Source organism: Mytilus edulis, chromosome 10 (genome assembly GCF_963676685.1).
Source record: "Mytilus edulis chromosome 10, xbMytEdul2.2, whole genome shotgun sequence".
Lineage (NCBI taxonomy): Eukaryota > Metazoa > Mollusca > Bivalvia > Mytilida > Mytilidae > Mytilus > Mytilus edulis.
The window spans coordinates 49,998,754-50,015,742 of record NC_092353.1 but is presented as its reverse complement, the minus strand read 5'-3'; the positions used below and the strand labels follow the sequence as shown (position 1 = coordinate 50,015,742).

General features: G+C 32.0%; 1 protein-coding gene across 1 annotated transcript; it reads left to right on the top strand.

Annotated features, from left to right (window-relative positions):
* Nucleotides 1–2,499: 2,499 nt before the first annotated feature.
* Nucleotides 2,500–15,182, top strand: LOC139492474 (tumor susceptibility gene 101 protein-like). Its single transcript, XM_071280654.1, has 6 exons — nucleotides 2,500–2,653; nucleotides 2,992–3,076; nucleotides 9,848–9,913; nucleotides 12,189–12,352; nucleotides 13,732–13,864; nucleotides 14,541–15,182. Exons 1-6 carry the CDS (start codon nucleotides 2,612–2,614, stop codon nucleotides 14,747–14,749), a joined length of 699 nt encoding a protein of 232 aa, XP_071136755.1. The 5' UTR covers nucleotides 2,500–2,611; the 3' UTR covers nucleotides 14,750–15,182.
* Nucleotides 15,183–16,989: the final 1,807 nt, after the last annotated feature.

Genomic DNA, 16,989 nt, shown 5'->3' with positions numbered 1-16,989 from the left:
AAATCATAAACGAGTTTACAGATAAATTTAATTTCTTGGTATTGAGTAGTCTTTGAATATCAATACGATGCAGAAGAAAGTAAGGATTTTTTGTATGTATACAGCATACTTTTATTTTATGTTGTATTCCTTATTTGTTTCCTTATGTTGACTATGAAGTTATCCTCTGAAAATAGAGTTTATTTGATTAATTTTATAGTTTCAGAATGACATATGATTGTACTACAATGAATCATAATTCGAAAATATATAACAACTTTTCCAATACTAGTACCTCTGTTTTTAACGACTTATACAATTCAAATGTAATTGTGTTTTTCTCACCCACAATCGTCTTCAACAGATTCCATGCGTTCCATATTTTCCATTTTGTCAGAGCTCTTTTACTACATTTAGGTAAACTGTAGTCATAGCTAACGCTGTATCGTAATTTTTGTTCTAAATTACTTTATTCTTAGGCATGGACTAAACATTAAATATATAGGAAGACACATTTTTTTTTAAATTCATATGTATGTAATTTATGTCTGTCGATTTTATTTATATTTTGTAATATACATGAAATAAAGATTTTGTAAAGAATATTTGCCTCCATATTAACCCATTAAGCCAAACGTCAAAAGTCAAATCACAATAATACAGAACTTCCAGGAAAATTCAAAAAGGAAAGTCCCTTATAAAATGGCAAAATCAAAAGATCAAACACATCAAACACATCAAACGAATGGATAAAAACTGTCATATTCCTGACTTGGAACAATCACATAATGTACATTTAGTCAAATACATCCTCAACGTCACCGTTCACATCATTGTGTTAATTTATTCCTTTTAGTGGCTCAGATAAATGGTTGCCATGGAAAACAATAAACTTGTAGACGTTGGTTAACTTGTAGGGATGATCAAATCTTTTAGATAAAAGATTTTTTAAATGTGTTTAGAAATAATAGTATTGATAGTATATGATTATTAAAATTATCTGCCCAACAGTGTTTTTTCAAATATGCAGATGTCCTTACAAATATAGAAATTTGCAAATAAACAAGAAGTTACTTTTCAAACACTCCTTTCTTTACTTTTAACGATTTAAATTTAGTTCTGACCATGTTAAAAAACGACAAAAACTACATTTCTAATAGTAATAATAATTGTGAATTTCTGATTTAGGTAGTATAGATAAGGACACCAATAGTATACCGCTGTTTAAAAGTTATAAATCGATTGATAGATAACAAATCCGGGTTACAAACTAAAACCGTGGGAAAAACATCAACTATAGGAGGAAAGCAACAGAACAACAGAAACACTGAAAAACAAACGCCAATGCAACATACATATAAACGATTTATTTGATAACAACGGCCTTATTATAGACCATTAGCATTTCAGATGTATGCATGATATGACATTTTCGCATAGGAAATTATTTCTAAAATTAATAGGCGTGTTTTGTGTATAATATTCAATTCCATGGTAAGGGACTTCTTCAAATAAGCACAATTATCCCTACTTCTCACTGTGAAAAATCATTAAAGATATCAGTTTCTTTTAATTTGGTGATCATGTAACAAACACGCGTTTCGTCTACACAAGATTCATCGGTTTTGATCCAATTGGAACAGTTTGAAAGTCATACATTACCGAAATTATGAAAATAATTGCTAAATACGCTTCGACAATCTATAACTTGGATTAAAAGTATTTGCCAAAAATACTCTATCCGACTAGACGCTTGTAATTTCACAATCATCAATGCGTTTTGCACGTTAACATTTGGTGTAATTAAACAGATATAGCATGTTCTTGAGGGGTATTTGCGAAAAATACCAGTCTTGAGAATGAATTTCCTTCGCCTTACGGCTCGCGAAATTTGACATTTTCTCCTATTATTCTATCAAACGGGTTTTCACAAATATAAAGATTGAGTTTTAACAGATATTTTCTAAAAGAGGGACGAGAGATACCAGAGGGACATATAGATCTAAAATAACTGATAACGTCATGGCGAAAATAAAAAAAACAAATAGACAAATAATAGTACAGAAGACACAACATAGATAACTAAAGACCCCAAATTGATTCCAATTTTTTTGGAAATTCGGTCTGTTAATCCTTTATTTCCCAAAAGATTCAGTTTTCCCTAGGTTAGCTTACTTGCAAAGATTGCTCGATACAATTTCTTCTAATTTACATTCAAATAGATGTTCCCATAAGCATTTCAAATGCAATTTTATCGATTACACATGTATATGACATTTCATTTTTCAAACCATAAGTATTGTTATCTTCGTTATAGATTACTAGTAAATAGACAACAAAATAAAAAAAGGATGAAAAATTACCCCTCAAAGAGACATTACAATCTATTTATAATAATGAATACTGTAACGATTTCATATGTATACGAATCCACAAAAAAGTTATATTTTTTTTAAATCTTTTTTTTCCTCATCGATAAATTTAAAACCAAGTCACCAGGAAGTCCCACTTTAAAATAGATTTGATCTTTTCCTTCTTTCTTTTTCTTTCCCAGAAATATTAATAGACTTTAAACATTTTTAGTTTAGTTTGCGGTGTTATAAAGTTAAGTTATAACTACAAAGTATTAAATATGGGAAGTAATGCACAGATACTGAAATTGTATCTCTCCAAGGTTAGTATATTTCTATATTCAAGTTTAGTCGATTAATCTCGGCCAACATATTATTTCCTTCATCTTTTTCGAATAATGTTTCCTGTACTTTTTTTTAACTTATAACAGTACCAATTTGGGGCCTCCTTGTCCGCTGTTCGACAATTAGTATGATCTCTCTAGTAATAACCAAGGCCTGATTATTTAAAATCAAATTGAGATAGATTTTTTTTACATACGCAATATATGGCACATGTCAGAACAATATTATTTCCAATTTTGTTCCATGCAAATTCATCGTTAAAACTTCATTTCCCAGTATATGCTTACTTAAATGAAATACTTCATTGCAATTTCAGTACAGAGATGCAGATTTAGCAAAACAGGACATTTTGGCAGTGTTCTCTCAATATAAAGACTTGAGACCAAGCCATGGGCCATTCAGTAAGTAACATGTAAGAGCAAGTTAAGAGAGTTTCTTTTATCCACTGCTGGTGGACGTTTCGTCCCCAAGGGTATCACCAGCCCAGTAGTCAACACTTCGGTGTTGACATATATATCAATAATGTGGTCATTTTTATAAATTTCCTGTTTACAAAACTTTTGAATTTTTCGAAAAACTAAGGATTTTCTTATCCCAGGCATAGATTACCTGAGCCATATTTGGCACAACTTTTTGGAATTTTGAATCCTCAATGCTCTTCAACTTTGTACTTGTTTGGCTTTATAAATATTTTGACATGAGCGTCACTGATGAGTCTTATTTGTAGACGAAACGCGCGTCTTGCGACCTAATTATAATCCAGGTACTTGTGATAACTATTTACACTACTGGTTCGATGCAACTGCTGGGGGACGTTTCGTCCCCGAGGGTATCACCAGCCCAGTAGTCAACACCTCGGTGTTGACATGAATATCAATAATGTGGTCATTTTTATAAATTTCCTGTTTACAAAACTTTTGAATTTTTCGAAAAACTAAGGATTTTCTTATTCCAGGCATAGATTACCTTAGCCATATTTGGCACAACTTTTTGGAATTTTGGATCCTCAATGCTCTTCAACTTTGTATTTGTTTGGCTTTATAAATATTTTGACATGAGCGTCACTGATGAGTCTTATGTAGACGAAATGCGCGTCTGGCGTATTATCCAAACATAAATTAAGTAAATAATCACTATTTCGTTTTAGAAACCTTTTGTATTTCTTTCTATGTTTTGTTTTCCTAAGCGGTATCAAATATAACACCTAATCAAGGTTGGTGGTTTGTCCACAGGATTGTGCATGCGTCTAGTGTTGTAAGAACCATAGGTTCTCTATCACCGCTGGCTAGCATGCTTTTGCAGGTGAAGAGAAAGCAGAGTGCATAAATCTTTTTGCCAGTACATAGCCTCTGCATTGCCTCCTCGCGACAACACACGGTAACTAGGGTCTAGCATCCTAGGCAAAATTGTTAGAACTATGAACGAAACAAGCAGAACTGCTCAAACATTGGGTGTTAGTAAATGCAGATGGACTGATTCAGGAAAATGTAAACACAATTCAGGTACAGACATTTATTGTTCAGGAAGTACAGATGGTAGACACCAGGAAGAAGTAGCTATTCTATTGAGTAAGAGAGCAAGCAAGTCGGTTTTAGAATGGATAGCAATAAATGAAAGAATAATGAAAATTCGAATGAAGACCAGTTATGGGCACATGACCGTTATCCAATGCTATGCCCCAACAAATGATTATACAGATAATGAGAAAGAGAATTTTTATGATAAATTAAATCAGATCATAATGAACACACCAAAGCATGATGTACTTACCATCATTGGAGATGTTAATGCAAAAGTAGGTTCAACTAGCATAGGTTCAGCAGAAGTGATGGGAAAACATGGGCTTGGAGAAATTAACAACAATGGTGAAAGATTAGTAGAGATGTGTACTATGAACAATCTGATAATTGGGGGAACAATCTTTGAACATAAAAACATACACAAAGCCACATGGGTGTCTCCAAATGGGAAAGTGAAAAACCAGACTGATCACATACTGATTAACAAGAAATGGAGGTCATCATTATCAGAGGTAAAAATATAAAGAGGTGCAGATGTATACAGCGATCATCACCTAGTCATTGAAAAGATCAGACTAAAATTAAGGGGAAAAAAACCACCAAACAAGATCATAGACTTTGGAAATCTTAAACAACCTGAAATACAACAAAACAGATTTGAGGTCTTACAACTTGAAGAAAATGTGATTGACATAAACTCTAAATGTCAACATATGAGTGAATTTTTTTATAAACAAGTGAAGACATCTTAGGTTACAAAAATAAATAAAGAAAGGAATGGATATTTAAAAAACCTGGGCTCTAATTATGGAAAGGAAAGCATTAAAATCAAAAACCAACCAAGCAACAGGAGAACAACAAGAGGGAATGAAAGATCTATATAACAGTAAGGAAAAGGAAGTGAAAAAGAATGCAAAGGCAGACAAAAAGGCATACATAGATAAGATTGCAGAAGAGGCTGAAAATGCATGTAAAGTTGGAGATATGAGAAAGCTATATAACATTACAAAATAACTTTGTGACAGGGTAAATACCAACAGTACTAACATCAAAGATAAAGATGGTCAGACAATATGAAAATTTGAGAAACAACTGGAAAGATGGAAAGTGCATTTTGAAGAGGTGTTGAATAGGCCTGAACCAGTAATCTTAGTTGACAGGACAGAGGAAGGTCCACTACCAATAGAAATAGAAATGGGACCCATAACAGATGATGAGATCAAAGCAGCCATTAAAAAACTTAAAAACAACAAAGCTCCTGGGGTAGATGGCATACCAGCAGAAGTACTAAAATCAGACATAAATCTCAACTTGAACATCCTACGTGATTTGCTGAATGAAATATGGGAAAAAGAAATACTACCTACCCAGTGGAAAGATGGTATCACAATTAAACTACCAAATAAAGGTAACCTTACAGATTGTAACAACTAGCGTGGAATTACTTTACTATCAGTGCCTGGTAAGATTCTTTTTAGAATAATTCTAGAAGGAATCAAAGACAAAATCGATTCTATTCTACGGGAAGAACAAAGTGGATTTAGAACAAACCGTGCACGTATAGATAACATCCTCATACTGAGAACTATTATAGATAAGGCACGAGAATGGAGATCACCCATATATATAAATTATGTGGATTTCGAAAAAGCCTTCGATACCGTCCATAGAGAGTCACTTTGGTACATCATGACTATGTATGGAATTCCACAGAAAATAATTAACATCATTATGGAAATGTGTGATGGTTTTAGATGTGCAGTCAGACATGATGGAAAACTATCAGATTGGTTTTTAAAGGGATAATTCGCGATTTTTCACTTTTCATCTTATTATGTTCATAATACCATAAAAAACATATTCACCAAGTTTTATTTTGAAATGAAATCTAATAAAGAAGAAAATTGGAAATGACTAATTTTATTTTTTGAAACTTCCTGACTTATGTGACGTAGTTTAAGTCTTTGATGCATGCCGGGAGTGAAAATATCTCATTTAAGTCTTGTTCGTTAACCATCTAATAACGCGATTTAAAGCGCATCGACGACTTTTGGTGTAGCTATTAACCAACGAAAAATAAGTGATAGCCATGCAACTTTTAAAATTAGATCGTGTGGATTTTTTAAAACGAATTTTAATAATAAAAGTAAATCATACAATAGAACATTTTTATGATTTTTTTTTCTAAAAATACTTTAAACAAACATATGAAACTGACGTGATCGATAGTGTATTAAAAATACATGTTTGTATTCTGCCCTTTTTGCTTCATTCCAGCAATCATTTTCACTTGCTTGTACGGTGGAAACAATAAAATGTGTATTGTTTTGTGACACCTAAAGAATGTGGAATGCGTAGTATAACTCAAGGTAATTAAAAGATTAGCATTATGTAATTCTAATCTTTTGATCCTCATTCAGTGAAATCTAGGCGTCACGGTTCACTGGCATTTCAGGTGTGAAGAACATTTCGTATCAATTGTAAACGGGAGTCAGACAAAGTTTCAGACACATGAATGTAAAAAAAATAATTAATTAATTAACGGGAATAATAAGATCGCACAATAACTGGATAGCTGTTGTATATTTTTATATTTTGCATAAGATCACTTTTAATGAATTATGACTTTTGAATACTTTAGTAACGATCAAATACTGAATTATTTTAATTGAAGTATTTATAAATAAAAATAGCCTTCTAAACACGAGTTTATGAACTAAAAATTGTACTATTTCAAATTAGGATCGGCAGCCTTAAATATTTCAAACAGATCATTAACAATTGCAATTATATATTTTAGTCAATCCAAAGTGATCTTTAATTACCTTATTAGGAATTAATGTGCTCATCAAAATATTTTAAATCTCACAACACATGAATACTTCAGATATTTGAAAAAAGATGTTTTAAAAAATTGACAGGAAATTAAAGGACCTAATTGGAATGGAATCAACAAATTACGAACAGATATGCTTTTCAAGTGTGAAAAACATCAACAAAATTTATACATAATCGGGAATTTCCTTCTTAAAATACTCTTCGTCTCACACCGTAACTATATATAATACTTTAGCTATTTGACCAACGATGTATAAAAAAAAATGAACGAATTAAATGTCATCTTTCCCTATTTTTTAATGTAATTATAAGTCTGTTTCAACTGGCAAGAATACCAGTAAAGCGGACAAGCAGTTTATTCTGCAAATTGCTGTCATTGAATATCAAGAGAGAAAATAAATCCCGAAATTGATTTGAAACTTTGATACTCTATAGTTTTACTGGAAAATATTCACATCCCTCGGTATTAGTGTACTTCCAGTTGCGTATATATATAACATGCATGTCGGAACAATTGTGATGATGGCGAATTTCTTCCTTTTTTCGAGAACAATCTAATTGATATATAAATGTCCATAACTTCGATGAGCCAAATAAAGTTATATATCGACCAGTATTTAAATCTCTTCTTCTTCTTTTGGTATACAATAGTCTATCGACATTTGATGATTACATACTGTTGGCATACGTGAACTTGTCATTTTACAAAACTTTTACCCCAATTTACGCAAAATGTATGTTTCTTTCTTATGTTCTATGTATACATGTATATATTTTAATTTGCGCTATAGTTCCGTAACTTATAATCCAGGCGTATGTACGAATGGTCGACAAGTCCGTACATTTTTTTAAATCAATATTTCTGGCCTTCACCATTGACAACGAGTATATATTACATTTTACCAAATTTACACTTGGAAAAAATACGTATATAGATTTTTATTTCATCAAATCTGTTTGTTTTTTTTTTTGGTATTATTTATATTTTATAAATAAATTTCTTTTCACCAGAAATGTTATTCATAAACAAGCGTATGAGTTTAGTAATATCACTTTCGGACACGCAAGATAGAGATGTATATTATACACCTAATAGTTCAAAATGGAAAGTTATAAGTTATCGGCCGTGTACACTTATCAATACACTAAGAAGTGAAACGATGCATGAATTTGCAAACTCGACAGGAAATCGCTTGAATACCTGGACGTGTCACCTCACACCCCCTCCAATACCTTTGGGAGTAATACCTTTAGCCATGCGGGTGATCAGTGGAGCGAAGATCCTTATTTATTTGAATAAAGTTTATTACATAAAAGAATTATGAACTAATTAGATTTCCGAAAACAATTCAAGTTTCACGGAAGACTTATTTATGATTTGAAATTTTGACTTTTTCACTAATTCCTATATTATCACTCTAAAAATAACAGATTCTGGTTATTTAAAAAAAAAGAATAAAATTTTCCGTATCAAGTTAGTTAACAAGTCGGATAAAACAACCGTACGATTGACGAGATATCGACACGCAATTACGACTACATCGGGTTACTGTAGTGTTGGTCCTTAGACATATCTTGACTGCAAATCGGAGAAGGTGACAAAATGGCCGACCGCAGAGAATTGATAATCTAAATTTAAAATCGATGGTGATCTCTTATCTAGCAGAATAAAACTTTTATATCTATGAATATGAGCATTTTTATACAGAATAAACATAATATCAATTTTTGATTTTTTTGCCAAGTTTCCCTTTAATAAAATCTGGAGTAAGACTGGAATACTTTACATCTCCTTTTCTCTTTATATTGGTGGTTGACTGGGTAATGAAGAAGACAACAACTGAAAATCATGGTATAGAGTGGGGACTAACAACATTTTTAGAGGACATGGACTTTACTGATGATATCAGCCTCTTTTCTCATACACATGAACACATTCAGAAAAAGACAGATAAAGTTACATCAGAAGCAGCGAAAGTAGGACTAAAGATTAATGCAAAGAAAACTAAGGCGATGAAGATAGGTACAAAGAACAATAAGGCAATAACAGTGAACGGAAGAGAACTAGAACAAGTAAACTCATTCAATTATCTTGGTAGTAGAGTTAATGCAGAAGGAAATATTGAAATAGAAGTTAACATCCGTATTGGCAAAGCAGTTTCTGCATTCAAAAACCTGAATACATATGGAAAAACAAAAAATATCCAGAAAGACAAAGATCAGATTGTATGTGAGCAATGTTAGATCAGTTCTGTTGTACGGTTCAGAAACATGGAGAACAAACAAAAAAGTAGAAAGTCGAATCAGAGAATCTTAAATTGTATTTGGTGATCTTGTTTGTAACAGCTATGTGGAGGTCTTCGTATTTGTTTTACTTTACGACATATGGTTTAGATAGATGAGTGACAGTTTGCGCACACATGTAATATATTAATCTCGTACTATAATGTCTGTTCCAACCCTCTACATCTGGAAATAACATTTCTTTATTGATGTTTTCTTTATATCTTGTAGAGTCTGATGTTGATGTAGTTCATTCTACTTTCGAATATACTTCTTGACTTGTTTGATCTTTTGAGGAACTTTACTGTCGAAAGAATGATACTTCATTTTTGGATATGTATAAGTATATTTAAAACACAGGTAATGAAAACTTTCCTAAAAAAATGAAATTGCAATGCAACCTGCCAGTCAATTATACTATAATTTGAATACAACTACATATTGTGTACATACAAACAATAGGACATTCATTGGTAACACATTTCCATGATTAACTTCTATTTAGATTTAATAGTTTAATCTGTATTTCAGTATTTAATGATGGTTCACGAAAAGATCTGGTTAACTTGGATGGGACGATACCAATAAATTATAGAGGTATTTGTTTTTATTTTGCTACATGATCTAATGCAAACTCGTTCATTTGAATTTTCACAGTTTAATTATTTAATAATAGTAATAGTGATTTCCCTACTTAGTTAACCCCTCAGGTAACACCAGTAGAAATTTAAAAAAAAAGTCATGAGCTAACTACTCGGGTATTTATTCTTTTGAGTTGTTTTGCTTTTTATGACTGTTGACATCCTGTTTGCAACTAAAATATTGAAGAATTTGTACATCCTTGTCATTAATGTATTTGTGTTTAAGATTTCCTAATGAAGTTGAATACGCTTTGCATTTTTATTGTATTACCTTCGCACCAAAACAGATATACACCAACGAATACAAAAGCGTAGTTACCTGTATTTTTAGCAGATATATGGGTCATTTAACAGACTTTGCTGTATCAATTCTTCAGTATCAGGTTTTATACAATGGAACACATAAACAAGATTTGTTTATCATGGAATAAAAAAAAAGAAAAAAAAAGAGGAAAGGAAAATCACAAAAACAATGAAGTCCCTAATCAAATGGAAAAGATTAAAAGCTCAAACACATCAAACAAATGTATAACAACTGTCACATTCCTGACTTAGTACAGTATTTTCTTATGTATACCTTTTTATCATGGAAGAAAAAACTTAATATGTGAGATAAAAGCAGGATACATTTGTTAAAAAGTGTGCAATTGTCCTAATACGGGAATTTATCGAGTCAATCACATTCATATCGTGTGTGGCATATTTATACTAATTTTGTTATCACTTATTTAGATTTTTTCTTCCATGATAACAAGTGGGTTTTTTTAATAAGTCAATTGTATACGGAGGATAATTCGAATTTTCACTATAAGACTGCATACGAAGGAAGACATGCATCAAGTATTTCAAGATATTTAAGAAAAATACATTAGTACAAAATTTCTATTAACATTTAAATGGTGTTGGGGCGGTGGTGTAACTACCAAACATTCGAACATACACAAAATCGACAGAAAGAGCTAAACTTATTAGATCAGTACTACGCACCAAAATGAATAATACAAAGATCATAGAAATAAAGTGAACATTTAAAAGAAAATCGGATATTGTCCTAATAAATTGCAGTGCGATTATTTATTAACTTAATCCGAATTATATCCCTTATACAATTAACTCTATAAAAAATGTATCATAGAAGAAAACAAAATTATTATGAAAAAGCAACAAATAGGTGGTGTGATAACAAAATCATGATAAATTCGTTACACAGTGTTCAATTGTCCTAATACGAACTTTATCGGGTCACCGAATATGAATTTTAGTGACCCGATAAATTACCGTATACGTACAATAACTAATACTATAGATTTCACATAATGTGTCTTTCATATTGTCTTTTGAACAGTTTATTTTGTTCAATGTAACAGTTTCATTAAAAACAAAAAGTATTATTTGAATTTTCCTCGGAGTTCAGTATTTTTGAAATTTTACGTTTTTCTATGTTTACTCTGATAATTTTTTTCCAAAATAATAAACTTGAGTTTTGAAAAATACATATAGATGATAAAAAAGCTATATAAGTCGTGTATGCCATCCGAAAGCCGGAAATCGCAGTCATGAGAATTTAAAATTGATGACTTAAGTTGTTGTACCATCAGACCAATGACTGATTAATGATGCAGAATTTCATACAATTAGACTTAAAACAGACGAAATGATATATGTAATAAGCGTTCAAGGACGACCAATGCAATAAAAATACATACAAAGCAAAACAACAAATTATAAAACTCACAGAAGGGGTAATGTTTGACTGGAAATAATACTTAATACATCGTATGAGTCCGAGGCTATGAATCAATCAAATCAAGGTCATCACTCATGAAATTTTACGGTCGCCACCATGAGCTGATTGGCCGTTATGACAAAAGTGTGTCAGAAATCATATCTGATATTCTTCCTCAGTCATAATAACCTTCCATCATTACCGAACTAACCAAAGAAATAACACGATGGGTGCCGTATACGATGCAGGAAATTCTTACCCTTCCGGAGCACCTGATTTCACTCCCGGTTTTAAGTGTAGTTCGTGTTGTTTCTTATTTATTATTTATAACTGTTGATGTTAATGTCTTTTGGTTTTATGAGTCTCTGTTTACTCCTTAGTTTTGATTGTTATTGTCTGAATAAAGGTCCACACAATCTTGATCAAATCATTTGAAACGGTTTTGATGAAAATCAACAAAATAATTCCTACGTGATGTTCCTTATAATTACGTTTCTTAATGCAGGTAATATTTTCAACATACCAATAGGAATATTTGTACTTGACACACATCCATACAAGCCGCCTATAGTTTATGTGAAACCTACGAATACAATGGTGATAAAACAAGGACCAAATGTAGATGCCGACGGTAAAGTTGATCTGCCATATTTCCACGACTGGAAATATGTAAGTAAATAATAAAATGAGCTAAAAGTGTTTTCGCGGTAAACGGAATGACACTAAAAACAAAAGATAAACTAATGTCAATCAATTAGAGTCCTGAAAGACTCAAAAGTAATAGAGATGCTTTGTTAAGGGTCGGCAATATTAAACTTCCTAGAAAAACCCTGTATAATGTTCGGAGAGCTTGTTTCCGTGCAACAGGTATATAAGATTGTTGGGATTTTATAATACGTGTACTAGTATTTGAAAATTAAAACAAAATGTGATATTTTTAGCACTCAAAATTCCCCTTCCTAAACAAGACTAGTCTATGCATCTGTGTGAAACTATACCATGTATACCAAGTGCTGACTTTATGTATTCTTTCATGCCTAACCATATCAATCGCACCAACATGATAAAAAATATAGTCCGTGTCTTATTTTTTTTTATATAAAAGGTCAACAAACTTTCAAACAACCCGAAACTAAATGTTTTATTTAATATTTGGAAGCACATTTTTTTCCTTCTTTGTTAAATTATTGTTGCTGAGGTTCAGTTGTTTTCCTCCTAAAGTTTGTGTATTTCCCTCGGTTTTAGTTCGTAGTTAAAGTTTTCTCTAAATCGGTTGATGACTTTTGAACAGCGGTATACCTACTGGTGCCATTCTTTAGATTCATTAACATTAGTATCGTTTATAATTTTCTTTGAAGGGAGGTTTCATGCATAAAAAAATCCGTTTTGTAATTCTTGATAACCGTATAGTATTAATAGTTCTTTATGATATTTGTTTTATAATTTATAGACAATCACATCATATATTCCTTCATTCTCATATTTTTGTGCTCACCTTTTCCATGGCATGCTATTTAACATGTACCAAACGACCATTGTTTGACATAACATTTATGATTGGTCGACCGAGTGGTACATACAAAACAGATATGTAATTGAGTTAAATATTTCGACGAAGAATTCTATAGTACATAACTCAAACATTTCAAATACTTGTTTTTCCGAAAAATTTTATATATATAGATTTTATTATTCACTTTTTTAATTGATCGTAAATTGATGGTAAGTTATAAGAATTGACTGTGTTTTGTTACGAACTAAGACGAATTCGAATCGTTTTGAAGATTAGACAACGTTCGAGTGCTCAAATCATACAGTACAAAATAGTTTCTTTTCTAACAGTCTTCTTATGCATTGTTATCATGGTTATTGGGTGGAATAAACCAAGTGAATTTTCAAAAGTAAAATCTGCTTCAACAACTTGGTACAATGTGGTTTCTGAAATTGTAAAACACATTTAGTACGATTATCGTATGCGTACAGATACGTAAGATTAAGCTAATCTTGTTCGAAAACTATTAATTAAACCTTGACTAATTATATTTCAGCCAGATTCTGATTTATTAGGTTTAATTCAACTATTGTCGATAGTGTTTGAAGAGGAACCCCCAGTTTTTGCAAGGTCGGCCAGTAGGCCACAACTTGATCAGGTCGCAAAACCACAGTACCCTTATCAAGAAGGTGCGTGTAAGATATGTAAATAAGTTTATTTGACTTTTTTGAATTAATATACTTTCAATTTTTGGAACAGGTTATAGAAATGGTCGGCTTTTATTTCTCTTCAAATTTGTATTTGATTTTACCGTTCGGTTGTTAAAATTTAACCGCAACAAATGAGTCTTATGAAGACAGAACGCGCATCCTACGTAAAAAATATTAGCCTTATATAAATTTTATATATTGGAAGCATACACACATCTTAATGGCTGCGGAAAAAACAGCTCTTTAAATATTGCACAGTCACTCCGAGTTTACATACTATATTACATTACACTTCAGAAAAAAAGTGTGAATACCTAGTCCTTGTTTAATTTCCTAAAATACAGGAGACATATATATATGCACCTTATCATAAACGATGAGGCTATTTTCTATTGAACAACATATATACTTTTATCAGTTTACTTCGATTATGTCAAGTATGCCTGGAAAGGTATGTGATGTGTATATTACATAGATAGATGAAGACATTTGAATCAAATTTCGTCTTCAACTGCAGTATTGTTGAAGTATTCTGATATATCTTGCCCGTTAGTGACAAAATCTAAATATGCTAAAGAGACTAAAGATATCGGAGGATCTCCATCTGATGTATCCATATAATTATAATAACTTCATGTAATATTTATTTTTACAGACGCTGGACATCGTTCATGTACTTCTGCCACCGACCGAAGACTGCTTTGTACTGAGTGTAGTTTAAATCCGCTAGAAGTAACAATCCAGCCATGTGGACATTTGGCTACTTGCGAATCTTGTTGCCGACGTCTTAAGAAGCAGCACAACCAATGTCCAATTTGCAATGGCCCAATAGACAATGTCGTCCGATCTTTTGTACCAGAGTGACTCGATAAATTTTGCGACTATGTTTAACACTTCTTACAATATGCAATATTGGGGAGAAATTAATGAACATTTGTTTTGTAATATAAATAGATTGAACGATTTTTGTTTCGCAAAATCTTATATCTCATTTTAAGTGTAAAACAGTATAGCAAAACATTACTATTCATTATCATTAGTATGCTATGAGCAGGGTAGTACTGATATGTCAATGATTCTGTAACTTTGTAGACATAAACATATAGAAATTGAAATAACGCTTTCTTTGGAAATTTGAAATGGCTTTAGAGAAAAAAATACATTTTACACGCATCAACATCTTTGCAGAAGACAATTTAAAGCAACATATTTTTCGGTGTTCATTGGGTATCAACAATGAAATACATATTTCCGAAATCCACATCTGGTTCAGAAAAAATGTACTGTTAATGTCATTTCGAAAACATCAAAACCACTACTCTCATAGAATTGTATCCTTAACCTAAGATTTATTATGTGACACGTTTTCTTTTGATCATTTTTACCTTATCGTATATTCAGATGACATATATTCATTCAAAATTCTGACCTGCAAATAACACATAAATCCCTGATTGTCCCAGGGTGTGAAAGTCAGTAGTTATTATTTTTCCACACAGAGAGTTACTTATACTTGGTAATTAAACAAATTATAGAGATGTTTGTTTACAAATAAAAAAAACAGTATAAAATAATGCATACATACAAATTTATCAAAGATCCGACGCTTTCAACGTTATCATCAGAGGCACAATTTATTCACGTCAGACCCATCAGCGGCGCTCGAGTAATCAGTGGTGGAATTCCAAATAAGAGATAAACAAAATCATTAATACATGGAAAAGAAAAAAAATAACATGATTTTGATAACGCAAAGTCAAATCACGAGATGAGGTCAATTACTTAAAAATTACAAACGAACTAATGTGATTGTTTTGTGCGTTCACTACTACCAACAGATGACACATACTAACGAGCTATGGGCGCAGATTGGGATCATAAGCAGAGTAAAGGGTGGGGGAATATTTTTTCTCACATTCCAACTAAGTGACTTTGCCCAACCATTTGTAAACTATTGCCTCCTGTACATGCACTTACCGGATGACACACAGCTTCGTCTCTGTTTTGAGTAGGTAAACAAACTGTCTACAAGACGTTGAAGAACACGCACGACTATTTCAGAGGTTTTCAGAGCTTCGTTAATATTGACAGAGATGAAGCCTTTGTTTGGGCTTGAAAGTTAATTTCAAAGCTTTATTATAAGAAAAATCTATTTCAATCATTCCATCATGATATTTATACAATGCGCATCAAACTTGCCACCAGTGAAGATGGAAGTTAAGTCAGGTTACCTCCCTGTGAAGTGGAACTGAAACAGCGTGTTTTACGTGGTTCGTTTCAAACTAATATTTGGACCGCATTACACATTGCTGAGCCCCCTATTCCGTCACGCTTAGAATATATACAATCGGCGCGAGTTATATGCTTCATTACACCCCGTGTATTTTAAAGGGCAGGTGTAGGCAGAATTCTTGTAGAATCTTGTGTTTTCATGTGAGGGGAAATCTTTATGTAAAAGTCATTAGTTGGTTCACAACAAAACCTTATATGTTCAGAGCTTCGCTCCTGTAAAGGATTAGAATAATGTAGAAATTATTTCCAATCACGTTACTTGATAGACGAATCAGAGCATACTACGGCTAAATGTTATTGTGTGGATCTCTTTGATTGGATTTTTTAATTGTAACTTTTTTCGATGTATTGTGTGGTTTTTAGTTTGAATGAACTACATTAATGAGCTTTTGCAAATTACACCTTCATGATAGTAGGCTTCAGGTAAAAATAATATTTATTATCTATTGCTGATGTTGAATATCAGCCAGCATGGTATTAACAATGTTATTTCACCTGATCGGGCGGAGTTTACGTTTTAATTTGCATAGGGACAGTCTATTTGAAGATGTGTGTGATAAGGATGATTGCCGTTATAATTATTCATGATTTCTAATCACCTATCAGTGTCATCAAAGAAATTTACAAAACAATGACTGGACACTTCATTTGATGAGTTTTTAAAACACCTATCTATAGATGGACTGGTTTATTGTGAGCGAACCGGTTAAACTCCGCCCAGTCAAGTGAAATAAATCGAGAAAAAACATTTTCTGAGTATAATGCAGAACATTTGTGTATTATTACAGACTATGTTGATAGTACCTCAGTTG